This window comes from Geotrypetes seraphini, chromosome 5 (genome assembly GCF_902459505.1).
Source record: "Geotrypetes seraphini chromosome 5, aGeoSer1.1, whole genome shotgun sequence".
Lineage (NCBI taxonomy): Eukaryota > Metazoa > Chordata > Amphibia > Gymnophiona > Dermophiidae > Geotrypetes > Geotrypetes seraphini.
Window position 1 is genome coordinate 142,408,726 of NC_047088.1, and position 26,647 is coordinate 142,435,372.

Sequence of the window (26,647 nt, forward strand, 5' to 3'; positions counted from 1 at the left end):
TGATCTATGAAAGATAGGTCAGCGATGGAGGGAAGCTTACAACTTGCCTAGTGACTACCGGGCTTGTGAGCTGGGAGGGATGGGAAGAGAAATGCTGTTGCTACACCGAATAGGGGAGGGGAGGGGGAAGAAAAATATTCTGCTGCTGCACCTATTTTGGGGGGAAGGGAAGAGAAATGTTGCTGCTGCACCCAATTTTTTTGTGGGGGGTGGAGGGGGAAGAGAATAGCTGGTGCACCCAATGGGGGGGAAGAGAAAAGCTGCTGCTGCACCCAATTGGGGAGGGGGATGGGAAGAGAAGTGCTGCTGCTGCACCCAATTGGGGAGGGGGAGGAGGATGAGAAGTGCTGCTGCAGCAGCACCCAATTGGGGAGAGAGAGGGGAGAAGGAAAACTAGGGAAGGGAGAGGAGAGGCAAGAGATGCCAAGACCATGGGAGGGAGGGAAAGAAAAGGAGCTACCAGACAATGGGGGGGGGGAATATGTCAGCGCATATGGGGGAGGAGGGAGATGCTAGGGCATGGGGGAGAGAAGGGAAGGAGATAGAGATGCCAGACCATGGGGTGGAATTTTAAGGAAGGAAGGAAACGAGAAGAGAGAGATGCCAGAGCATAAGGGAGGGGTGAAGCTGAAATGAATCATGTACAAAGGAGAGAAAGGGCACAGGATATACAGTTTATTGAAGGGACATAGAAAGAGGGAAGATGCCATATAGAACAGAGAAAGGGCGGACACTGGATGGAAAGGGCAGAGAGGGTAGACAGAGAATGCAAGGGGCAGAGAGAGGGTGGACAGTAGATGGAAGGGGTAGAGAGAGAGAGAGGGCAGAGGCTGGGTGGAAGGGGCAAAGAGAGGACAGATGTTGCATGGAAGGGAGTGAGGATAAACGCTGAAGAGAAGATAATTAAAGCAGAAACGACAAAAGGTAGAAAATTTTTTTTGTTGCTTTACATAGAATCAAGTAGTATTGTAACTGTATTAATTAAAGTTTATAAATAGGAAATTGAAATAAGGCATTTTTGGGGGGACTAAACCCCTTTCCTCAGGTCAGGACAGGATATCATAACAGCAGGGGTGCCCAAATGGTCGATCGCGATCAACCAGTAGATCACAAAGGCAACGTGAGTCGATTGCGTTGCCTTTTGCAATCTTTTTCTTCCTGCCTCCCCAAGCCAGGCCAGGCGCCAGACTTGCAAGACTTCACCTCTGACATCAATTCTGACATCAGTGAGATAGTTCTGGGCCAGCCAATCGCTGCCTGGCTGGCCTGGGACTTCCTCTTCGATGTTAGAATTGATGTCAGAGGTAAAGTCTTGTGAGTCCGGCGCTTGTACGTGCCTGGTCTAGCTCAGGGAAGCAGCAGGGAGAAATCGGCATGGTGGCTTAGGGGGTAGGGAAAGAATGGGGGAAGTGGAGAAATCGGCGTGATGGCTTGGGCGGGACAGGGGGAGAGAGAAAGAAAGACAGGCAGGGGGAGAGAGAGAGAGAAAGAGAGGCAGAAATAAAGAGGGGGCAGGGGGAGAGAGAAACAGGCAGTCAGGGGGGAAAGAGAAAGAAAGACAGAAAGAAAAGGGAAGGACAGAAAGAAAGAAATATTGGATTTACAGTCAGAAGAAGGAAGTGCAACCAGATACTCATGAAATCACCAGACAAAAAGGTAGGAAAAATTATTTTATTTTCAATTTAGTGATCAAAATGTATCCATTTTGAGAATTTATATCTGCTGTCTATATTTTGCACTATGGCCCACTTTTACTAAACCGCAGTAGCGTTTTTTAGCGCAGGGAGCCTATGAGCATCAAGAACAGTGCAGGGCATTCAGCACATCTCCCTGCGCTAAAAACCGCTATTGTAGTTTAGTAAAAAGGGAGGGGGTATATTTGTTTATTTTTGTACAGTTGTTCCTGAGATGACATTGCATAAAGTCATCTGCCTTGACCTCTTTGAAAACTCGCGGAATATAAATGATAATTAACATTTTCTCTGCGTACAGTGTGCTTTGTGTTTTTTAAAATTTTATTGTAAGTAGATCATTTTGACTTGGTTATTTTAAAAGTAGCTCGCAAGCCCAAAAAGTGTGGGCACTCCTGCTGTAGAGCCATTCTTGTATGACTGGATGAACTATATTTATCTTTTTTTTTTTAGTTGTTTAAATTCATGCAGAAATAAATGGCTAAATTGAACCTAATGACTTCATTAATGCCTTTCCCTTTTTTAAACCTCTATACCAGGGGTCTCAAAGTCCCTCCTTGAGGGCCGCAATCCAGTCGGGTTTTCAGGATTCCCCCAATGAATATGCATGAGATCTATGTGCATGCACTGCTTTCAATACATATTCATTGGGGAAATCCTGAAAACCCAACTGGATTGCGGCCCTCAAGGAGGGACTTTGAGATCCCTGCTCTATACCATTTGAAAGAGGGCAAATATCAAATTATTCCCTTCTAGCATTGGATGCTTCTTAAATTAAGTAAAAATATTCTGGCACAAGTGTCAAACCTTAAAAAAGGAAGTCATATTGAGCATTGGAAAATAATAATTAACTAATAAAAATAGTACACATTTAGGGCTCCTTTTACTAATTTGCGAAAAAGGTTTTAGCGTGTGCTTAGCGCGCACAGAATTACCACATGCGCTAGATGCTAATGCCAGCATTGAGCTGGCGTTAGTTTTCCCGTGTAGCACGGGAGTTTGCGCGTGCTAAAAATGTTAGCGCACCTTAGTAAAAGAGGGGGTTAACTTTCCCCACCACCAAAATTCCCCATCGCGCCCCACCCGGCTACTTTTTCATGCCACCTGGCTGGAAAAAATTTCTGGGGAGAACACTGTATATGAAAAAAGAGCTGAAGCAATTCCATATATCACTCAATCCATCCATCAAACTCCATTGTAGCATTAATTCAATCTTATATTAATCCTCTTTTCTTCCACTGATCTTCAGGGTTACAGTCACAATTTTTTGAACATTTAGCATATATCTTATGCAGTCATTTTTATGGAGAAAAGACCTAAGTGGCTACACCTGAACAAACATATTTCAGTTCAACCCTCCTTTTTCTACCATTTCTATATTTTCTTTATTAAATATCTTTATAACTTATTTTTAAAGCAAGCACTTATCTCATGTTCAAATCTTTTCTGTGCTCTGACATGAATTCATGTTTTGCCCGTTCGCTGTCTCAAGGAGCAGTCCTATTCAGAGACCCATTTTTGCTGGTTTTGATGTTTAATCCAATTTAGACACCAAGATAAGCAATGAATTAGTCATCTGCAAAAAAATAAGCATTTAAAGAGATGCTAGAAATCTGTTCTCTGTTGATAGAATTAAGCAGGTGCACAAATGGGTGACATCTGATAGTGCTGAGAAGGGACAGTTGGTTCCCAAGCTAATAAGTCATTCTGAGAGTACCTGGCCTTTCCTGCATACGGTGGGTTCTATTTGTGAGGCTTTTCCCAACCTGCTGAATGGATATGAAGCAAAGCTGTCTGTCTTGTGTTTTTAAGTCATCTGAATATTCTGACACTTTTTTTTTAAATCTTTATTGATTTTCAAACTACAAATGCACAATAAATGATTCATATATTTGTACATTATATAATAAGCGCAACAAACCTTACAAATATTACTGCACAAAGAAATTTTCCCCCACCCTCCCAATTAATAAACAAAAATCAAAACCTTCTTGAAACTATTTATAAATTCCTATATCAATACCATTTCCATTCCCATTCCCCCACCCATTCTGACACTTTTACTGTTTACTTAAATTTTTACAAAAACATAAAATTCTTAGAACATTACTCTAGATAAATATGAGTCATCTATTTATGATTCTAACAGGTATAGCCATTCAATTGATTACAAGTAATTGGAAAAACCATGATAGAATTAATTATACATTTTGGTGGGTGAATGTGTGTACTACATACAGATACGAACAAATTAATGCAGAATGTAGGGGTTTTAGTGAGGTATTTAATAAAATTTGGAGCCCATTGACTAAATTTGTAAAAACATAATAATGTATTTTCATCATATCTCTTCTTTTCTTTGGTTTATTTAGCTTTACACATCCAGGGGGGTTGGAGGGAGGGGAATAAATATCGATAGTGATATTTGGCTAACTTTATTCTTTATTTGTATTGTATATTAGGATATATTATTATATGCAGGAAAATGAAATTATTGAATTATATATTTGTTACCTGTATAGATAATAGTGTAATATGTGGAATATCTTTTGTTCTTTCATTTGTATGACACCGTTTTTGATTAAAAATCAATAAAGAATTTTTTTTAAAAACCCAAAACATAAAGTTTAAATTGCAAGATAATAATAATAACAGCAGGACTGTGAAGTTCTATGCGGTTTACAATGATTAGAAATGTTACAGATTGAGTGAATAAACAAAGTTACAGATTGAATAAATAAACAAAGTACAGATTTAGCGACAGGTGGTTCTTGCACTCGGTTGTTAAGGACTAAGATTAAATAGGTTTGTTTCCTAAGTATTTCAGGAATAGATGTGTTTTCAGGCATTTCCTGAATTCTCCATAGGTAGTAGGCACAAGCAATTGTTCAAGGTCTTTACCCCATAATGCTGCTTGATGTGCGAGAAGATGTTGATGATGACTTTAAAATTTACAACCTCTAACCGGTGGAGAAACGAAGTTCAGGTGTGAGCTTCGCTTGTGTCTGTTGGTTGAGAAAGAGAAAAGGTCTGTTATGTATTTAGGGGCTAAGCCATAGAGTACCTTGAAGCAAAAACAACCAAACTTGAATTTCACACGTGCCTCCATCGGTAGCCAGTGTAAAAGTCGATAGGAAGGTGTCACATGATCAAACTTCTTCAGTCCACAAAGTATCAGAGATACCAAGGGTGGCTCATCCCAGAGAGTGAGATTTTAACATTGTAATGTGTGAGATTGAGGGGGGTCACATGATGCAGCTGCAGGAGAGGAGAGCTCGGCACCAACTCTGCCAAAATCTGCTCTATTTTCCTGCACCCAGCCCCAAATCTTCCTGGGAGAGCTGTGCCTAGTGCTCCAGTCTGTTGCTGCTGCATTTGGGTAGCAGAACGTGTTTTGGCATGCCAATATGAGCCACGAAACCGCCCCGTGATAAGCCTCACTCACCTGCAGTCAAGATGGCGGTGGAGCCCGCCACGTTCACCATCCCCGCGGGTGACTGGATCCAAGAGATCATCCATTTGGTGATTGCAGCTTTAGCGGACCGCCTCAACAAGCTCCAGTCGGCGATGGAGGAAGTCAATGAGAAATTTGACATGCAGAGCCGAAGGATTGATGAAGTGGAACAGCTTGTCTCGGGCCAGAACATGTGCTCTGCATCGGAGGCACAGGTGTCTGCTCTATAAAAAACAGAGTGCTGACATGCAGAACCGGCTTCAGGAGCATGAAAATTGCAGCCAGCGTAACAATCTCCGGCTTGTCGGCATTCCCAAGACAGTTTTGGATACAGAATTATATCGGATCTTCAGCTCCTGGGCCTGTTGGATTCTGACCTGCAATTTGACTGTGAGAGGGCCCACTGTATTTGCCTTAAGGCGGCAGATGGTAAGCGGTGCGCACGGCCATAGCACGCTATTGCAGCTGGAGAGGCCTTTCGCAAAGTGGGAGCCCTGGAGTTCGAGGGAGCGAAGATGCTCTTGTTTAACGACTACTTGGTATAAGTTGCGGCGCAACACAAGCTGATGTCACCCTTCTACACCAAACTCCACAAGAAGGGTGTCCAGTTTGTCCTAGACTTCCCTGCTAAGCTGCGGGTCTGGAGGAATGGAACCTCGGTAACATTGGCTACAGTTGAGGAGGCCCGCACATTTGTGGGCAATCTGCCGGCTTGATTTTCCTCTTGTGCTGTGTTTGCTGTTTCCATCACGAATCACCTGTGAATCAGAGTGTACCTGTTCCTGGACATTGGCCTGGGGCTTTTGCATGTTCCTGCCCTATGGAGAGCTGCCTGCACCTATGAGATCTGCTAGTGACGACAATTTATCTTTTCCGTTACTGCCCCACAAATCTGGAATTCTCTTCCAATTTATTTAAGAGAAGAAAATAATATTGATAAATTTAAAACTAATTTAAAAACATTCCTTTTCAAAGATGCGTTTGAGTAATAATTCTTAATCTTGGATTTATTAATAATGTTGTATTTGACCATGCACTTTAAGCACATAAGCATTGCCTCTGCTGAGTCAGACCATAGGTCCATCACGCCCAGCAGTCCGCTCCCGCAGTGGCCCCCCAGGTCAATGACCTGTAGTGATCTATTACTCTACTATTCTATTACTTTACAGCCTTCTGTACTGTATAGTAACCCTCTAATTGTATCCATGGATCCCCTTTTCCTTCATGAACTCGTCCAATCCCCTTTTGAACCCCAAAGTCGTACTCTGCTCTACCACCTCCTCTGGAAGCATATTCCAGGTGTTCACCACCCTCTGCGTGAAGAAGGTCTTCCCTCTGGCCTCGAAACAGCCTCTGAACATGAAAGAGGCGAGGGAGACGTGGCTGTTGTTCGGGCCTAAGAGGCCATCCACGCTTCTGCTGTTGCTGAAACTGGCCTACTGCTCCTGGTCTCTGCTGGGGGGGTGCCTCATCATGCACATCTTGTGGTGGATGGTCCTCACCCTGTGGCTGTGCATGTTCTACCTCTATCAAGAGGATCGCTAGTGGTGCAGCACAGCTGTAAACAGCCATGACTGCCAACACTTCCTGGATGCCTGAGCTTCCTGTCCTGTTTTATTGGCTGAAAGTAGTGTAAGGTGATGTCATCACATGCAGTACCGTGCGTTAGTTACCATACGCAGCACACGCCATAAATAAACTATTAACTATACCTATTTTAGTGGCGTTAAACAGGGACGCGATAAACATGTTTGAGCCGAGCTACGCGTCTGGCTAGATCGCACGCTACATAGTTTCTGGGACCCACCTATATCACACCTCCGTTACACCCCTATGTCCACCCAGATTCACGTTAGGACATTAGCGCATTGATTGCCACGCAATAATACATAATTTACCACACGCACCACCTAACGCAGCCATAATGCACACTACTCTGCGTGCTAATGTCCTAACGCAGCTTAGTAAAAGGAGCCCTTAGTGGTGTCTAACGCCCGAGTGGTTGTTTCTATGGGTAAAGCATAATTAAACGCTGCTAAGTGTGATTCTCCATAAATTTAGACACCTGAAATGTAGGCCTTTAAAACCCTCACCTACATTTCAGGTTCCTATGCTTTTATATAGGCGCCGCTAGCCACAATTCTATAAATGGCAGCTTATGTTTTTCCCCGACTACTCTTTCTATAATAATATGTAGTTCAAATCCCCTTCGCCTTTTTCTTGTTTGTTAAGTTTGTATATAGTCTAGTTTATTTTAATGTTTATGTTTAAATATAGTAATACTTTTAATATTGTAATTTAAAATGTTTTTTTATGTATGTTCATCGCTTTGAAGTATGATTAAGCGATTAATCAAAAACTCTAATAAACTTGAAACTTGAGTTTCTCGGCTGCCCTCATGGCTGTGGCTGGGATCGTTGCCAGTTCCTTTATCGTCTGTTCGTGGTGATTCCTGTGCCTGGGCTTCTGTCTTCATCACTGGAGAGTCTCGGGTTTGACCTACCACCCTTCCTACTGACTCTTCTTGGGCCCGAGTCACTAAATGTTGCCAGATATCTCGGGCATGACTTTGAGTTGATCTTGCCAGTTTCTCCATTATGTTTGCATGGTTGTATCTTGGGATTTGTTTCCGGGGGGTGGAAGTCTCCTCTGGGTAGAAAGCGGGATCGGATTTGGGATTGTGTACAGGAAACATGGGATGGGTTTGGAAAGGGGGGGTGGTTGGTTGTGGGGGGCGGGGGGGGGGGTGAGTTTGTCTGGATGTGTGTGTGACGGTATGTATGGAGGTATGTGTGGTGTTTGGGGAATGTTTGGGGTTCTGAATGGATTTTGTGATCCTGTTGTGTTGGCTTACTTTTCTCGTACAGCCACGGGGCCCGGCTGGTGTTGATATGTTGCTGTTTGACTTCTCTCTTTTCCAGGAATAGTATGGCTGAATTTGCAGATTACTACGGCTGAACTCAGTGATTACGTTTAACGTGGATGGTATTAAGTCACCAGTTAAACGATCTAGAGTGCTGTCCAGTCTTCGCAAAATAGGCACTGACATCGCCTTCCTACAAGAAACGCATCTCTCTCAGCTGAAACATGCCAACCTCAAATGTGGCTGGCTGGGTGGGGAAGGTGTTCTCGTCAGCCTTCGTGGGTCGATAGAGGAGGGTGGCCTTTCTCCTACATAAGAGTCTCCCTTTTCATCTCCATAAACAAATTCAAGACAAGGAGGGCCGATTTGTAATGGTCCTGGGAGAGCTCTGGGGCCTTAAATTGATGTTGTGTAACTTGTATGCTACTAATGTTTACTGTCATAAATTATTTTCTTCTGTTCTAGCCCATATCTCTCAGCATTCTGACTATCAATTGGTTTTGGGTGGGGACCTTAATATCACCGCGAACTCCAGAATGGATTGTAAGCCGCACCGGATGCGCACCTGGGATCATGACAACCAGGGGGTGGGCTTTCTTGCCCAGCATTTGAACTTGGTAGATGTCTGGCACACCCTGCACCCTTATGATACTGACTTAACTTTTACTCCCATGCTTGGTTGGACTATATTCTCCTAGATAAGCGTCTCTTTTCCATGGCCACTCATTCTGAGATATATGAAAGCATAATTTCTGATCATGCACCGGTGGGCAGACAGTCCCCATGGGTCGGACCTCCTCTTGGAAATTGCCCCCTCATTTGTATCAGGACTCTGAGTTCTGCACCTTTTTTTTTTTTTTTTTAGAATTGCCGCTGCTGGGTTAGACCAGTGGTTCATCATGCCCAGAAGTCCGCTCACGCGGCAGCCCTCTGGTCAAAGACCAGCGCCCTATCTGAGACTAGCTCTACCAGCATACGCTCTTGTTCACCAGGAACTTGTCTAACTTTGTCTTGAATCCCTGGAGGGTGATTTCCCCTATGACAGACTCCTTCCGACCTATCTCCCTCCTGGATCAGAATGTCAAAGTGTTGGCTATGACATTGGCGTGGCATCTCAATTGTTTTTTTGCCGGACCTGATCCACCCGGATCAGGTGGGCTTTGTACCTGGTCACTATGCATCCATGAATTTGCTGAAAGTGCTGAAGGCCATCCACGAGCATAAGGACAAGGTTGGGATAATGTGTAGTGGCGGGCATAGATATGGAGAAAGCATTTTATAGTGTTTCTTGAGAATACCTGTTTCAGCTCTTGGAGGGCTTCGGTTTCATGGGGTTTTTTTTGGATTGGATTAGAGCATTGTATACTAATCCCCGGGCTCAGCTGCTCATCAATGAGAGTTTGACGGATGCGTTCAAGCTGCAACGGGAAACTCGACAGGGTTGTCCACTATCTCCACTACTATTTCTTTTGGCTATTGAGCCTCTTGCCCTCAAGATACGACATTCTCCTAGTGTTCAGGGAATTTTGGGGGGGGGGATGTAAAATCAGTTTGTTTGTGGACGATATTTTACTTTATTTGAATCAGGCTCCCATTCATTTGGAGGCAGCGCTCCCTGACATTGGCCTCTTTGAGTCACCCTACCTGTATTCCAGGGATAGGAGGGGGGCTGTGCTTGGGAGGGGTGGTGTGAATGGACTGACTGTTGATCTGGATGTAGTGTGCATGATGGGTGCTTGTTGTGTGGCATGGGGTGTATGGCTTGCTGTTCAATTGCCTGTACTTTGGAGGGAATTTATACCATAAAATGCTAGTCTGGCTTTGTACTCATCGCGGGCCTTGTGGTTCTGGGTTGGCCTTTGTTTCCTTTTGCTGGACACTGACCTGCTCCTCGATGGCCTATCTTGTACAGGGGAGACTTCTATCTGCTTGTTTTTATTATTGATTTTCTTGCTCCTCCTGTATTCTTAAGAACATAAGAATTGCCGCTGCTGGGTCAGACCAGTGGTCCATCGTGCCCAGCAGTTGGCTCACGTGGTGGACCCTAGGTCAAAGACCAGTGCTGTAAATGAGTCCAGCCTCACCTGCGTACTTTCCAGTTGAGCAGGAACTTGTCCAACTGTTTTCCCCTACGACAGACTCTGGAAGAGCGTTCCAGTTTTCTACCACTCTCTGGGTGAAAAAGAACTTCCTTACGTTTGTATGGAATTTATCCTTTTTCAATTTTAGAGAGTTCCCTCTCGTTCTCCCTTCCTTGGAGAGGTTGAACAAACCTGTCTTTATCTACTGAGTCTATTCCCTTCATTATCTTGAATGTTTTGATCGTGTCCCCTCTCAGTCTCCTCTTTTCAAGGGAAAAGAGGCTCAGTTTCTCTAATCTCTCGCTGTACAGCAACTCCTCCAGCCCCTTAACCATTTTAGTTGCTCTTCTCTGGACTCTTTCGAGTAGTACCGTGTCCTTCATGTATGGCGACCAGTGCTGGATGCAGTACTCCAGGTGAGGGCACACCATGGCCCGGTACAGTGGCATGATAACCTTCTCTGATCTGTTCGTGATCCCTTCTTTATCATTCCTAGCATTCTGTTCGCCCTTTTTGCTGCGCATTGCGTGAACGGCTTCATCATCTTGTCGATCAGAACTCTCAAGTCTTTTTCCTGGGAGGCGTCTCCAAGTACCGCCCTGGACATCCTGTATTTGTGCATGAGATATTTGTTACCGACATGCATCACTTTACACTTATCCACGTTGAACCTCATCTGCCATGTCGATGCCCATTTCTCGAGCCTGATTATGTCATGTTGCAGATCTTTGCAATCCCCCTGTGTCTTCACTACTTTGAATAACTGTATCGTCCACATATTTAATTACCTCACTTGTCGTACCAATGTCCAGATCATTTATAAAGTTGTTGAAGAGCACGGGTCCAAACACTGAGCCCTGTGGCACCCCACTAGTGACGTTCTTCCAGTCCGAGTATTGTCCATTTACCCCCACTCTCTGTTTCCTATGCTCCAGCCAGTTTGTAATCCAGGTGAGTATTTCACCCTTGATTCCTTGGCTTGCAATTTTCCGAAGTAGTCATTCATGTGGTACCTTATCGAACGCCTTCTGAAAATCCAGATATACAATGTCGACTGGGTCGCCCTTGTCTATCTGCCTGTTTACTCCCTCGAAGTGCAGCAAGTTTATCAAACGAGATCTGCCTTTGCTGAAACCGTGCTGACTGGTCCTCATCAGCCCGTGTCCATCAAGGTGATCAATGATTCAATCCTTTATCAGCACCTCTACCATCTTTCCCGGTACAGAGGTCAAACTCACCAGTCTGTAGTTTCCCAGATCTCCCCTCGAACCTTTTTTTAAGATCGGTGTAACATTCGCCACCTTCCAGTCTTCCGGAATCTTTCCTGATTTGTTTGACAGATTGGTTATTAGTTGAAGCAGTTCATCTATAGTTCCTTTCAGTTCCTTGATGGCCCATCGGCTGGATACCTACCGGTCCCGGGGATTTATCGCTCTTAAGCCTATTGATCTGCCTGCATACCTCTTCTAGACTGACCGGCAACCCTGTCAGTTTTCCATCTTCGTTTCTAGCATATAGCCTGATAGGTTCCGGTATGCTGTGTATATCCTCTTCTGTAAATACAGACACAAAAAATGTGTTCAGTTTATTGGCGATTGCTTTGTCCTCCTTTAGCACTCCATTTATTCCATGGTCATCCAACGGTCCCACCGCTTCCTTTGTGGGTCGTTTCCCCTTAATATATCGAAAAAATGGATTGAAGTTTTTCACCTCCTTGGCTATTTTTTCATCGTAGTCTCTTTTGACCCCTTTTACCGCCTTATGGCATCTGCGTTGATGTTGTTTGTGCTTATTCCAGTTTTTGACCTTTTCCATTCCTTAAATGAAGTTTTCTTGTCTCTGATTGCTTCCTTAACCTCTACAGTGAGCCACGCCGTTTTTTTGTCTCTTGGATCCCTTATTGATACGCAGTGTATGTGTGTATATATATATATATATATATATATATATATATATATATATATATATATATATATATATTTTTTTTTTGCGCCTTGGTGACCGTGTCCTTAAAAAGGGACCAAGCTTGCTCTAGCATTTTTATAGTGCTTATCCTCTTCTTAATCTTCTTCCCCACCATGGGTCTCATCTCTTCGTAATTCCCTTTTCGGAAATTCAGTGCCGTCCCTTCTACTTCTACACCTTGTGCTGGTCCTCGCAGTCCATTTAGAATTAAGTCCAGAATTAAGTTTGCTCTTGTAGTTTCCTTGACAAGTTGTTCCAGGAAGCAATCGTCTACAGCACAGGTGTCAAAGTCGGTCCTCGAGGGCCGTAATCCAGTCGGGTTTTTAGGATTTCCCCAATGAATATGCATGAGATCTATGTGCAAGCACTGCTTTCAATGCATATTCATTGGGGAAATCCTGAAAACCCGACTGGATTACGGCCCTCGAGGACCGACTTTGACACCCCTGGTCTACAGCATCAAGGAACTTGGTCTCCCTAGCGCAGCCCCGGAGGTGCCTAGGTTCCAGTCTATCCCCGGATAGTTGAAGTTGCCCATGATAACTGCGTTGCCTCCCTTGCAGTTGCGTTTAATCTCATCCGTCATTTCTCCATCAATTTCTTTGGACTGCCCTGGGGGTCGGTAATAGATGCCGATCTTCGTTTCCAGTCCATTTGTTCCTGGAATTTTGTGGCGTGTTCTCTCCAGTAGATTCAGTTCTCTCTTTGACATATATGGCAATGCCTCCACCTTTTTGAGCCACTCTGGCTCTGCGGTATAATTTGTAGCCCGGTAGCACAGTGTCCTAGACGTTTTCCTCAGTTCACCATGTTTCCGTGATTCCGATGATGTCAAAGTTATCTTTTTGTGCCACAGCTTCTAATTCATCCATCTTATTCCTTAGGCTCCTTGCGTTCGTGTACATACACTTGAGTTTGCGGCCTGTTCCTTTCTTGCATTTCCTTCCCTCTTGTGTCCCTTTTGGTCTGTCTTGCCTGTGATCCGGTGAGTCTTCCCCTCTTATCTTCCTGCACGGTATCCGGGTATACCGGTTCACAAACCATCGACTCTCTCTCTCTCTCTCGGTCCCCTTCTTCCTAGTTTAAAAACTTCTCAACTTCTCTCTTGATGTTGCTTGCAAGTAGCCTTGTTCCATCTCTGCTGAGATGGAGTCCATCCTTCCTGAATAGCTTGCTCTTCCCCCAGAATGTCGTCCAGTTGCGCACGAAATGGAATCCTTCTTCCTCACACCAGCGCCGCATCTACACGTTGACTGCTTTCAGCTCCAGCTGTCTCTTCTCGTCTGCCCTGGGTACCGGCAGGATCTCCGAGAATGCTATCTTCTGTGTTCTCGTCTTCAGCTTCCTTCCTAGCATCCGGAACTGGTCCTTCAGTACTTCTGTGTTGTAGTTCCTGTTGTTCACGTTCATCCCCACATGGATCACCACCACCGTATCTTCTTCTTCCACACTGTGATGATCCTGTCAATGTGGCTCACTATGTCTTCTACCTTGGCTCCCGGTAGGTAGGTCACCAGCCAATCCAGTCTTCCTCCCGTTATGTGGCTTTCAACTTGTCTGATGATGGAGTCCTCCATGACGATTGCTGTCCTCTCTGTCTTCTCTTTATTCTCCAGTCACAGGTCCGTGTCCCTGGTGTACATCCATCTTTCCAGCTGTAGGTCCGTGTCCTTCATTCTCACTGCTGTGTCACCCATTCCTTCGTGGTGGTTGTCCGTCGGGTTGTCCACACTCTGTAGGCGTATCTCAGCAGTTCCACTGTTGCTGGTGATTTTCCACGGCCTCCCTGTACGCCTACTCTATGAACTTCTCCAGCTCTCGGACTTCTTCCTCGATGATGTTCTCTGCAACTCTATCTTCCTCCTCCACTGCTTGGAGTTCTCTGCATCTCTGCGTAAGGTGGCTAAGTAGGTACAAATTTCTGCAAAGATTTCGTGATTTGCTGAATGAAATAAGAAGTTTTTTGATGGAGAGGGGAGATGACCAAGCAGAGTTGGAAGATGAGGAGTGGTTATATGATCTGCAATTTCTCACTGACTGTACAGGCTAATTAAGTAATATGAATGTTGAACTACAAGGTAAAAACAAATGCATTGGTGAGATGATGAGTACAGTTACATCCTACATGAGCAAATTTGAGCTAATGATGACTGACCTTGCAACCAATGCTTTTGATCATTTTCCTAATATGCAGGACCATCTGGGACAATTTCCAAATTTTGTTTTTCAGAACAAGAAGTATGTGACAGACATCTGTTGTGTTTTCCAGGAATTCGAAAAGAGATTCTATGACTTCTAAAAAATTGAAACAGTTGTGGAGTACTTGTCATATCCATTCAAAGTAGATGTGGCCATTAAAGAAACTGCAGCTACTATCAGTAAAAATTACTCATTGAACAAGCCATCTCTTGAAAACGAAATATTAACCCTTAAAAATGACATTTTTCTTAAGACCCATGCTGAGCAAGAATCGTTTTGGAAGCTTGTGCCTAGAGACAAATTTCCCAACTTGAGAAGATGCAGTGAAGCTGTACACTCCTGTTTCGGTTCAACCGATTTTGTGTGAATCTGCGTTTTCCCATCTGAAAATGACAGAGTACACAACATTCCAACATGACAGATGAACATCTCCAGGATTCCCTGAGTCTGGCCCTCAAGTAATATTCACCCAACTTCAAAAAGCTGGTGGATGAAATGCAGGCTCAGACGTCTCACTAATGAGCAAGAGTGAAATATTAAAGATTGTGCAAGATTAGCCTGGATCAATACTCAACCTAAATTTAACACAAATTACACAATAAAAGTTAAAGAAAGTTATTACTCAAAACTTTAAGAAAAAATATACTTTCCATTTCTTCTTGCAGTTCTTACTGGATCTTCATCTCTCTGTTTTGTATTTGCTTAACAGTTGATCATATCCAAGTGTAAATGACAGAAGGTTAATTAAAAATGGGGGTGGGGGGAAACCTCCAACTTTATTGGGTTAAAATTTAATTTGAAACTTAATTTTCATGGTGATAGATCACTGGCACTTTTGGACAGAAAAAGTAGATCACGACCTGTCCGAAGTTGGACATGCTTGTTATTTGGTCACTTTTTATTCTAGCTCACTTGTCTCCTATATTTTTTTTTTTATATATAATATTTCTTTATTGAGCAAAACTACAACACACAAAACATAACAATGCAATTGGACATCCGCCAAACCAGAATACCCGCCCCACCGGGCAAGCAAAAAGCACAGGTCAAAAACACAACAAAAAGCAGATGATACAGCAACAAGAAATGCTCAATACAGTTTTTTCTTTGTAGAAACCTACTGAAACCCACCCCCAGGAAACCCACACAACCCCAAACCGAGAACAATGCAATGAAAAAACAAGAGCCCAAGCCACCCCCCTACCACCCACCCCCACTCCCAAACCTGTGTCAGACAAATACATAATAGACGAAGTAGAGAAAGAAACGAAGCAAGAAAAAGAAGAAAGAGAAAAAGAAAAAGTGAAACCCCCCCAAAGGAGGGAAGCAAGAAAAAACTACAGAGGAAGACGAAAAGCCCCAGCAAGAGCTAACAATTTAAGAGCAAGCTCCTCTCTTGGTGAGAAAGGGACAGCCAATACTCTTCCCAAATATCCTGAAATCTAGACCACTGGCGCTCATCATGAGCGCCCGCAGCCCTCCTTTCCAAAAGAGCCAAGTCATAGAGAGACACCTGCCATCGAGAAAAAGAGGGAGCATGTGGCTCTCGCCAATAAGTCAAAATGACTTTCTTAGCCAAGAGAAGAGCCTTAAAAATCAGCTGCCGTTGCCCAACAGAGCAGCTGTGAAGCACAGCCTCATTATAAAAAAGAGCAAGAGATGGGGTACAGCCAGGTAGCATGGGAAACAAGGAGGACAAAAAGACCCACACATACTTCCAAAAGGCTCGTACTAAGGGGCATGCCCAAAACATATGACCCAGGGAAGCAGGATTCACAGGACATTTGGGGCAACAAGCATGGGTAGCAAAACCTGCCCGGCACGCTCTGTGAGGAGAGATAAAAACCCTATGAATAAATTTCCCTATGTAACATGTTACAAGATATTGCACGCAAATGAGAGATCAATGCAGACGGAATTGTGCCCCAAGTCAGCACTCCATGCCCCGCCAGCCAATCAGCCCGTTCAGTTTGCAAGAGGGGGCCCAGGACATCAACATAATAACGAAGACGTGAAGCCACGTCCTCCCCCAAAGCCAAACACCTCCCAAGGTCCCGCGCCACAGAAACACCCAGATGGTTACTGAGCAAGATGAGTTCTATAGGATTAGGTAACACATTGACGAAATGGGTTGGGAGTTGGCTTGGAGGTAGGCTCCAAAGGGTGGTGGTGAACGGCACCCCCTCCGAAATGACAGAGGTGATTAGTGGAGTACCACAGGGCTCAGTCTTGGGCCCAATCCTATTCAACATCTTTATAAGTGACTTGGCAGAAGGGCTTCGAGGTAAAATAACATTATTCGCCGATGACGCCAAACTGAGTAATGTAGTGGGCAAATGCACAACAGACGAAGGTTCAGTGCCCGACAACATGATGCACGACCTACTCCTACTGGAGCGATGGTCTAGGACATGGCAACTCAACTTCAATGCCAAAAAATGCAAAGTTATGCACCTGGGCAGCCAGAATCCATGCAGGTCTTATACCCTTAATGGCGAGATCCTAGCAAAAACGGTAGCAGAACGAGACTTGGGGGTAATCGTCAGTGAGGACATGAAGTCTGCCAATCAAGTGGAGCAGGCTTCGTCCAAGGCAAGACAAATCATGGGCTGCATACGAAGGGGTTTCGTCAGTCGTAAGGCGGAAGTCATTATGCCATTGTATAGATCCATGGTGAGGCCCCACCTGGAATACTGTGTGCAATTCTGGAGGCCGCATTATCGTAAGGATGTGCTGAGACTGGAGTCGGTGCAAAGAATGGCCACCCGGATGGTCTCGGGACTCAAGGATCTACCATACGAAAAACGGCTTGACAAATTACAGCTATACTCGCTCGAGGAGCGCAGAGAGAGGGGAGACATGATCGAGACGTTCAAGTATCTTACGGGCCGCATCGAGGCGGAGGAAGATATCTTCTTTTTCAAGGGTCCCACGACAACAAGAGGGCATCCGTTGAAAATCAGGGGCGGGAAACTACGAGGTGACACCAGGAAATTCTTTTTCACTGAAAGAGTGGTTGATCGCTGGAATAGTCTTCCACTACAGGTGATTGAGGCCAGCAGCGTGCCTGATTTTAAGGCCAAATGGGATCGGCACATGGGATCTATTCACAGGGCAAAGGTAGGGGAGGGACATTAAGCTGGGCAGACTAGATGGGCCGTGGGCCCTTATCTGCCATCTGTTTCTATGTTTCTATGGTCCCCATCAAGACTGCGAACATAGTGGCGGAGCTGCAAGTAGCCCAAAGCATCCACGCTATCCAACCCATATAACGACCCCAATTCGGCAGAAGAAAGGAGGGCGCCCCCATCAGAAAGAACATCCCCTACCTTGTGGACCCCATGAGCATGCCAAAGCCGAAATACTCTGCTGTCACTACCCGGTTTGAATTGCAAATTACCCACCAGGGGCAGTAAAGGAGATATACTATAATTGATACCCAGGTTCTTACAAAGTATTTTCCAAATAAGTCTCATGTAAGACCAGACTACATGACCCCGCTGGACAGGGTCCAACTGGACAGATGGAGCATGTAACAAAAACAAACCAGAAATAGGGAGTAAAAAGTCCCTGTGCAATGGAAACATTAAGAAAGAGGAGCTCTCCATATACCAGTCCCGAATCAGTCTGGTACCACATGCTAAGTTATAAGCGCGGAGATCCAAAAGACCGAAGCCCCCCTGCTCCTCCGGCAACATCAAAATGCGGAGAGACAACCGGGGCCGTCGACCACGCCACAAGAAAGTCCTCAAAGCCATGTCCCCACGTCGCAACCACAGTGGGAGAGTTTGAAACAAATAGAGCCACCGAGGAACAATCATCATATTATACAAAAAGATACGTCCCGCAAGGGAGACCGGCAGAGCACCCCACAGCCGAAGATTCTCAACCGAGCTCCGGATCAGGGGCCTCACGTTGAGCTCATAGAGGCGTGCCAGGGAAGAAGGTATTATGACACCCAGATATTTCACCTGTTGTGAGGCCTCTTTAAGCGGGAAATCTGCCCACACATTAGAGACACTGAGATGAAGAGGGAGCGTCTCCGATTTGGACACATTAAGTTTAAGGCCCAAGAGCTCCCCGAACCGTCGAAACAGTTCCAACAATCTAGGGAGGCCCGAGACCGGGTCAGTCAACATCATCAGCAAATGCCATACATCGCAGGGAAGAATCCCCCATCTCCACACCAGGAATCTGTGGATGGTGACGAAGGCAGATTAACAAGGGTTCCAAAAATAAAATATAAAGCAAAGGGGACAAGGGACATCCCTGACGAGTTCCCCGCTGGAGCAAGAAGTTTGGAGAAGCGACCCCATTCACCAACACTGCCACAACAGGGTGGGAATAAAGGGCACAAAGAGCTCTCATGAAGAACCCATCCATCCCATAGTACCTCAACAACGGGAAGAGGAAAGCCCACTCCACTCTATCAAAGGCTTTTTCGGAGTCGAAACTAATAGCCAACGCTGGCTTCCGCCGTGAAGCACAATGAACCAAAGCAAGCAAAAGCTTCCGAACATTGTGGCCCGCCAAATGGCCCTTAACAAAACCTACCTGATCCACACCTACCAAAGAAGTGTCTCCTATATTTATAAACCCTTTTAACTGCCATTCTTTGTAGTCAGACTTTTTAACGTTAGCACTTTTTATTTGTAAATTGGCGAGATCATTTTAAAGCAGGTTTTGTGTCCATGTCTACAGGTACGTATAAATATGAAGAGTTTGTATTAATTGCCTTTTTTTATTTGTGAGAATATGCAAGTAGGCTTTTTGGTGGTCGATTTCTTTATTTAGTCTACTTTTCTAAGCACTGTTCATTGTCATATATTTTAGTCTATAGGTTTTGCTTCTAAATGCTCTTTTTAATTATTTAACCTAGTCCCTGATAAATGCTTAAGTGCTGAGACCTGGACAAGTTGGGTGTTTAACAGTACAATATATAGTGACAATGGACTTGGCGATCTCATGAACTGCATGTTTGGGTATCTTCCTGTTGTCCTAAGACCCTGCCTGATAGCCAACCTACAGCCTTTGGAGGCTCAGGGCGTTCTAGTTTTTGTGGCTCTAGGCACTGTCAACAATATTCCAGTTCTACTTCCCAGAGATTCTCCCAGAGCTACAGGCAAAGGTTTTCAGGATCCAGACATACCCAGACCTCGGCACCTCATGCTGCATCCTCCACCAAGAAAGCACAATGACGCCAGGTCAAGGGAGGTCTTTCTCCAAATTGGAGGTCGCCCCTCTGCATTTCTACAGCCCTGGATCCAGATTTCATCTGACTATTAGGTTCTGGACATAATTCAGGTCTGACTACAAGCTGGAGTTTTCCTGGCCTGTAACTGATTGGTTTGTGGACTTTCCCACTGGGCACCCGGAAAAGGCAATAAAATTTCAAGCCACTTTGAGAAGGTTGTTAGATATTCAAGCTATAGAGCCTGTGCTGCCTTAAGACTTGGACTTTGATAGATAGTCTATATACTTTATCGTGCCAAAGAAAGGCTCCAATGATTGGAGACCCATTCTGGACCTTACTTATGTAAATGCAGCGCTCAAAGTTCCGTGCTTTCGCGTGGACATAGTTTGATCTGTCATAGTAGCGGTGACTAGGAGAGATCCTAGCCTCGCTAGATCTGATGGAGGCCTACTTACATATTCCAATTTTCCCAGAACACAAAGTTTCTCAGGTTTCATGTTCTGGAAAATTATCAATTTTCAGCTCTGTCTTTCAACTTCACCAAAGTGATTAGTTATGCTAGTAGCTCATCTGCACAAGATGGGGCTGCAAATGCATTGCTATCTAGATGACTGGCTGATCAGGGATCCCTCGTCCGAGGGTCAGCACACAGTGATCAGGTGATCAGAGTCCTGGAGGACCTGGGTTGGATTCTGAATTACCAAAAGAGCAATTTGATGCCGACTCAATCCCTAGAGTACCTGGGAGTCTTGTTCAATACGGTTGCTGGCGGTGTCTGTCTTCCAGAGGCGCACAAACAGAAGCTTTGCTCACAGATTTTGTGTCTCCTGGACAAGCCAACTCCATCGGCGTGGGACTGTCTTCAAGTCCTTTCCATAGTGACCACTATAGATGTGGTTCCTTGGGCGAGAGTCCACATGTGTCCTCTCCAGCATGCATTACTTTCGTGCTGGTCTCTGCAGATGGGTGCTTTACAGAAGTGTCTGCCTTGGATGCTGGAGGCTCGGGCCAGCATGGATTGGTGGCTCCACTCTGAGTTCCTATCCAAGGACATGCCTCTTCAAATAGCTTCCTTGGTGGTCATCATGACTGATGCCAGTCTCCACGACTGGGGAGCTCATTTCAGCCATCGACCAATTCAAGGGTGTTGGTCATCCTCTCTAAAGAAGTGGTTGATCTACAGGCTGGAGCTGGGATAGCTCTGATAAAATTGCAAAATACTTTGGAAAGTCAAGTGGTCAGAGTCTTCTCTGACAATGCTACAGTGGTGGCATAAATCAATTGCCAGGGTGGAACCACGAGTACACCTCTGTCTAGAAGCCCGGAGGTTCTTCAACTGGGTGGAACGTCATCTGCAAGCACTGTCGGCAGTGCATGTCACGGGATTGGGCAATGTTCAGGCCGACTTCCTCAGCAGATAGGCTCTGGATCTGGGTGAGTAGACACTGTCAACGACAACTTTTCAGGTCATTATTTAGCGCTGGGGTCTATATAATTCAGTCTCATGGCAACGGCGAAGAACAAGAAGGTGGACAGGTTTTTCAGTCGAAGATATGAGCCCAGATCGAGGGTCTAGATCAATGTCCTGCAAACTTTTTAAAGTCACGGCACACTAAACTCGGAGACCACAGCTGGAGGGCATCTGGATGTGTGCAGACGTCGACACAAAGACATTACACACACGTGTGACATCACGTCAATTTCTGCGCATGCGCAGAGACCTTCCAGACAGGATCCTTAGCCTACAATTACTACACTGGAGGAGGAGAGGCACCGGTGTTGTCTGACTAGGTCTTTAAGACATGCCTCTTCCCGCAAGAGACACATCCTGTAAGCAGTCAGCCAGTGCCTCTCCTCGCTGTCATCTTGCAGTACACCCAGAATATCGCCACAATACACTGGTCTAGATGCTCTAGTCTAGCTGTGGTCTCGAGGCTTACTGTTGTACATCTTTCCTCCCTGGCCCATGATGGGCTGAGTCCTTCAACAGATTGCAAATCATCAGGGAAAGGTCATTCTGGTGGCACGCAGATCTGATGTGCCTTCGCATAGATCACAGTTGCCAGTGCATCCAGACCTCATCTTGCAGGGTCTGGTATGCATGGAGGATCCAGATCACTTTGCTCTAATGCTTCATGTTCAAGAGCCATGCTGTAAAAGCAAAGAGTAATCGGAAGTGGTCATTGCCACCCTTCTCAAGTCTAAGAAGACGACTACAGACTCTCCTATGCTAAAGATGTGAAGACCAGTTTACACCAGAGCGAGCAAAGATACTATCTGGCCTAAAGGACTCAACCAGAAAATTGAATGGTGCGTGTTTTATTAATCAGGTTTTTTTGTTTGTTTGTTTGGTTTTTTTTTTTTGGGGGGGGTTGTTTTTTTTATTTTTTGGTCCCAGCGGAAATGATGTCATGAGTTGCGGGGCTTTAACCTGGGCGCCATTTTGGAGCCAAGCAGTGCGCAGAGTAGAGAGAGTGAGTTATTTGGAAATTTCCCTGACGCAGTCACATGGTGAAACAAGAGCCTTGGTGGAATTTAGATCCACTTGTCTTCACTCCAATGCTGTGAATGATGTAGCAGGAAGATTGATGCATTGGATTTGAGCAGTACGCTTTGAGAGAGTAACACCATGATGTGAAGATATGTGTAACAGTGTCTCTTGTTCTTTTTTCCTTTTTCCCTGTGCACAGTGGTGGGGTGATATCCCATTTTGAAAATTACATTTTTGATAATTGTTGAGTTTTTTGCCTATGATACAAAAGTTGAATGGCTAAAAAACTCATTTGGTTGCCGTCTATAAGATTGAGTCTTTTTCTCCACTTTAAGTAAATGTTTTTTCAGTGGGTACTTCCATCACTTGGCTAATAACATTTTTTGATTTATATTTTGTTTTTAACTATTTTTCTTGTGAGACCCAGTAGTTCTTTTAGCATATTAATAGTTTGCTGACATGACATCTGCACTTGTGATGAGACAAAGCTACAGTGATTCTGATAACATCAATAGAGGTACTCCATTAAACTATCAGAAGCTGAATCTAGGTTGAATGAATAATCTAGTACAAGTAAGTATCTGGGTTTCTCTTTGGAGAAAAGTTAAATATAAACCCTTATGGCTTATTCTGAAAATTCACAGAAATGAATATGCACTCTACATAAATTGAGAATTTTAGCTTTTCTGGGCAATTTTTGAAAAAAATTTAATCAGTTCTATACTTCCTAGGAACTGTTATATCTGCACACATTAATCCTTATTGAGGCTGTGTCAGAGGTCCAGTTAGCTCCCTGGTTTGTGACATACAGCTTTGCTTTTTACTTGTAGAGAATGTTGAAGGGTTGGTCATGTATGGTTAAGTAGCTCGTGTTCTCATTCCCTTTCCCTACTTTTACTATACATGTACAATTTGGAATGTGGGCTGAGATCTAAAAGGACTGCTTATCTTACTAGGTTTACCTGGAAAGACTTCTGACGTATGCTGAGATTGACATCTGTCCCAGTAACTGGAAGAGGATTGTTCTGGGAGCTATACTACTGGCTTCAAAAGTGTGGGATGATCAGGCTGTTTGGAATGTGGATTATTGCCAGATCTTGAAGGACATTACAGTTGAGGACATGTAAGTGGCAGGGTTTGTATGTTTTCCCACACAATAGTTAAGCAAAAGAAACCAAGGCAAATATTTAATAGCGATAACTACAATGCTGTGAATCCAGGATGTCAGAGGGGTTTACTTGATGCCATATATATCAACGACAAGCAGGCAGCATATTCTTACATGTGGGTGACGTAATCCATGGAGCCCCGGTACGGACAGCTTTAAAAATGTAGTGCCACTTTAAGAACTTTAGAAAGTTTGTGACTGACTGCACTGTGCATGCGCGAGTGCCTTCCCGTCCGATGTAGGTACGCAGCTCCTCTTCAATTCTTAGTTTTCTGCGGAGCTAAGAAGTCGTATTTTTGAACATTGTTCAATTTTTGCCTAGTTGCCTTCCTGCTCTCGTGTTCTTTTTTTTTTTCTTATCTTTATTCTTTTTTCTCCCGTTTATTGTTTAAAAAAAAAAAAGGTGTTTTAATTTCTTTTTCCTCTTCATGGGTGCTCGTCAACGGGGCCTTTTCTTCCATCTCAGCCATTGAGTTTGATTTGGCTGAGGCAGTCTTCTTGTCGATGTCGTGCTCATTGATTGAATTTAAACAGGTACCAACAGCCCATTTCTCTAACTGACCCACACTGCTGGTGTCTACGCAATCGTTGGTCGACTCTGATATTCAGTACGATTCTGATGCACACTTCTTTCTTCTACTGAACCTTATGACACATCGGAAGAAATATCTCCATGCTAGTCTCCTCCTAGAGTGAAATCTCCTACTGAGAGAATTGGGTGAAGACCTCTCTGTCAATCTTGAGGCTGATTTTGCCCATATTGCTGAATTCCTGGAGACTCTAGATTCCGAACACCCTATTAAAGAGCTCTTAAAACTACCATTACATGGTATCCTTAAGAAACCTTTCATAAAAATTAGGAGACCCCTCTCACTATAACTGTGGCTCCCAGAAAGTTGGACTCTTTTTATAGCATAATCTCTAAACCAGGTTTTGACAAGCAGGATCTTCAACACCAGTCTTCAGTGGTGGAATCTACTCTAAAGAAATCTAATCCATCCAAGGTTTATGCATCAGTACCACCAAGCTGAGAGGGGCGAACTCTGGACAGATTTGGCTGTCATCTTCCATGCTGGTGAACAGGGTTATAAATTACAATTTTTCCTGTTATATTAAACGTCTTCTCAAAAAATTTCCTGGTTTTGAAAGATATCATTCTTCTAAACATCTCAAGGAGTTTGTCTATTGTTCGCATTCTCACTCAACTACAGAAGTATATGGTTCGATCTGCTAACGATATTTTTAAATTGACTTCAAGTGCTCTTCAGTGTCTGTGGCCATGAGACATTTAGTCTGGCTTCGAGTTGCAGATATGAATATTAATCTACAAATAGGTGTCAAACTCAAGACCTGCAGGCCGAATCTGGCCCGCAGTGCAAAGCGGTGTTTTCATTGCCGCCCCTGGTGTTATCATCTGGCCGGCTCCCTCCTCCTCGCTGCCACAGTGTGCATAAAGCCGTGGGCGGGGGCTCCTACACGTGTCCTGGGCCTGAACTGGAAGCCTTCTCTCTGACATCGCAACATCAGAGGGAATGCTTTCGGATGACATGAGGAACCACCGCTCACGGTTTTCTGCACACTGCAGCAGTGAGAAGGAGCTGGCCAGATGATAACACCAAGGGTGGCAATGAAAACGACGTATTGCACTGCGGGCCGCATAAAATGGCCATGCGGGCCTTGAGTTTGACACCAGGTGGGCCAAGCATATAAAATACTTCCAAAAATCAGTAATTCTATTATCACAAGTTGTTCTCACCACTTAATTCAAGTTTTATCTAGTAGAGCAGTGGTCTCCAACCCTGTCTTGGAGATCCACCAGGCCAATTAGGTTTTCCGGCTAGCCCTAATGAATATGCATGAGAGAGATTTGCATATAATGGAAGTGACAGGCATGCAAATCTGCTCCATGCATATTCATTAGGGCTATCCTGAAAACCCGATTGGCCTGGTGGGCCTCCAGGACAGGGTTGGGGACCACTGCAGTAGGACATTCCACCTTTCACCTCAGAGTTACCAGCAGAGTTCCCAAATTACCAGCGGTAATTATTTCAGTAAACGGCAGGTCTAAATCAGCATACAACACTTCTCTTCACCCTTACCATACCGGCATCTTGCTGGTAACATAATCAGTCAAACGAATACAAACAGCCACAGCAGGAGACCAGCTCAGCGTCTTCTTTTCCACAATTAGCAGTATCGAATTGCCAGTCTGAACTTCAGGGAAGAAGTGGTCTCTCTTACCGAGCTAACAAAAGACACGTCCCCCACCAGCACGCAAAGTTCTGTTCTTTGGCTGTGTTCCATCGAACTTTTCCCCTAAAGGTGGGGTCAGCAAAAGCTCAACGGGGAACCGCTAGAGTTTCTGAATGTAGCAGCCCGAGGTAGAGGCAGGGGAGAGAAGGAGGAGGGAAAAACAAAAGCTTGTCCAGACAGAATACTTCTCTCTCCTCAATACTCCTCCAAGCAATTTTAGTTGAATTTCAGTCGGGTAGAGAGCTAATTGCACATTATCTAGCATGGAGCTAGGTCTAGCTCACATGCTAACCAACCATTCGCTTCTGTTACGTCACAGGAAGTCTGGAGCGGCCATCTAGACGGACTTTGCACTCAAAGCCACTGGTCTTCCCAGGACCAGTGCCATCATATTAATCTACTGGAACTCGGAGTGATTTTCAATGCTCTCAAGACTTTTCAGCATTTAGTCTCTGGTCATGTCCTTCTAGTTCGCACGGACAACCAGCTGGTTGTGTATTACCTCAACAGACAAGGAGGAACAGGTTCTCCTCTTCTTTGTCAGAAGGCCCAAAAGATATGGCGATGGGTGATTGCTCAAGAGTTTTGTCAAAGCAATATATATTCAAAGGAAGAAGAATTCATTGGCAGACAAACTCAGCAGAGTTCTTCAACCTCACGAATGGACAATCGGCTCTTCAGTCCTTCATCAGATTTTTTTCTCAATAGGGAACTCCTCACATCGACCTGTTTGCTTCTCCTCTGAATAACAAGCTGTCCCAGTTCTGCTCCAGGCAATACTCTCCTTATCGCCTGGATGCGGACGCTTTTCCACTGGATTGGACACGCCAGTTTCTATATGTGTTCCTCCCATTCCTCTTGTCCTCAAGACACTTGTCAAACTCAAACAGGAATTGGCTACCATGATTCTTTTATCTCCACAATGGCCCAGACAACCCTGGTTCTCCTTTCTATTTCAATTCAGTACCAAGGAGCCAATCACTCTTCCAATTTCTCCTTCTCACGCAGAGTCAAGGAACCCTTCTGCATCTCAATTTTCAGTCTTTACACCTGACAGCTTGGTACCTCTCGGGCTGACTTCAGCTGATCTTCATTTATCTCAGCCTGTCTGCCTCATCTTGGAAGCTTCCAGAAACAGTCCACACAGCAGCGTTACCAGCAAAAATAGATACGTTTTTCTTCTTGGTGTATTCTGCATCAACAGAACCCGAAATCCATTTCTATTTCTTCAGTATTGGACTATCTACTTCATTTGTCTAACTCTGGTCTCAAATCTACTTCTATCTAA

The 26,647-nt window shown here is 44.6% G+C and overlaps 1 protein-coding gene across 3 annotated transcripts in view; it reads left to right on the forward strand.

Annotated features, from left to right (window-relative positions):
* Positions 1-26,647, forward strand: part of CCNYL1 (cyclin Y like 1) — a 237,108-nt gene that overhangs the window by 158,462 nt on the left and 51,999 nt on the right. For all 3 annotated transcript variants that reach the window (XM_033946302.1, XM_033946299.1, XM_033946301.1), the window contains one exon: positions 22,895-23,061. In XM_033946302.1, the coding sequence (XP_033802193.1) occupies positions 22,895-23,061 (167 nt within the window). The remainder of the gene's footprint in view (positions 1-22,894; positions 23,062-26,647) is intronic.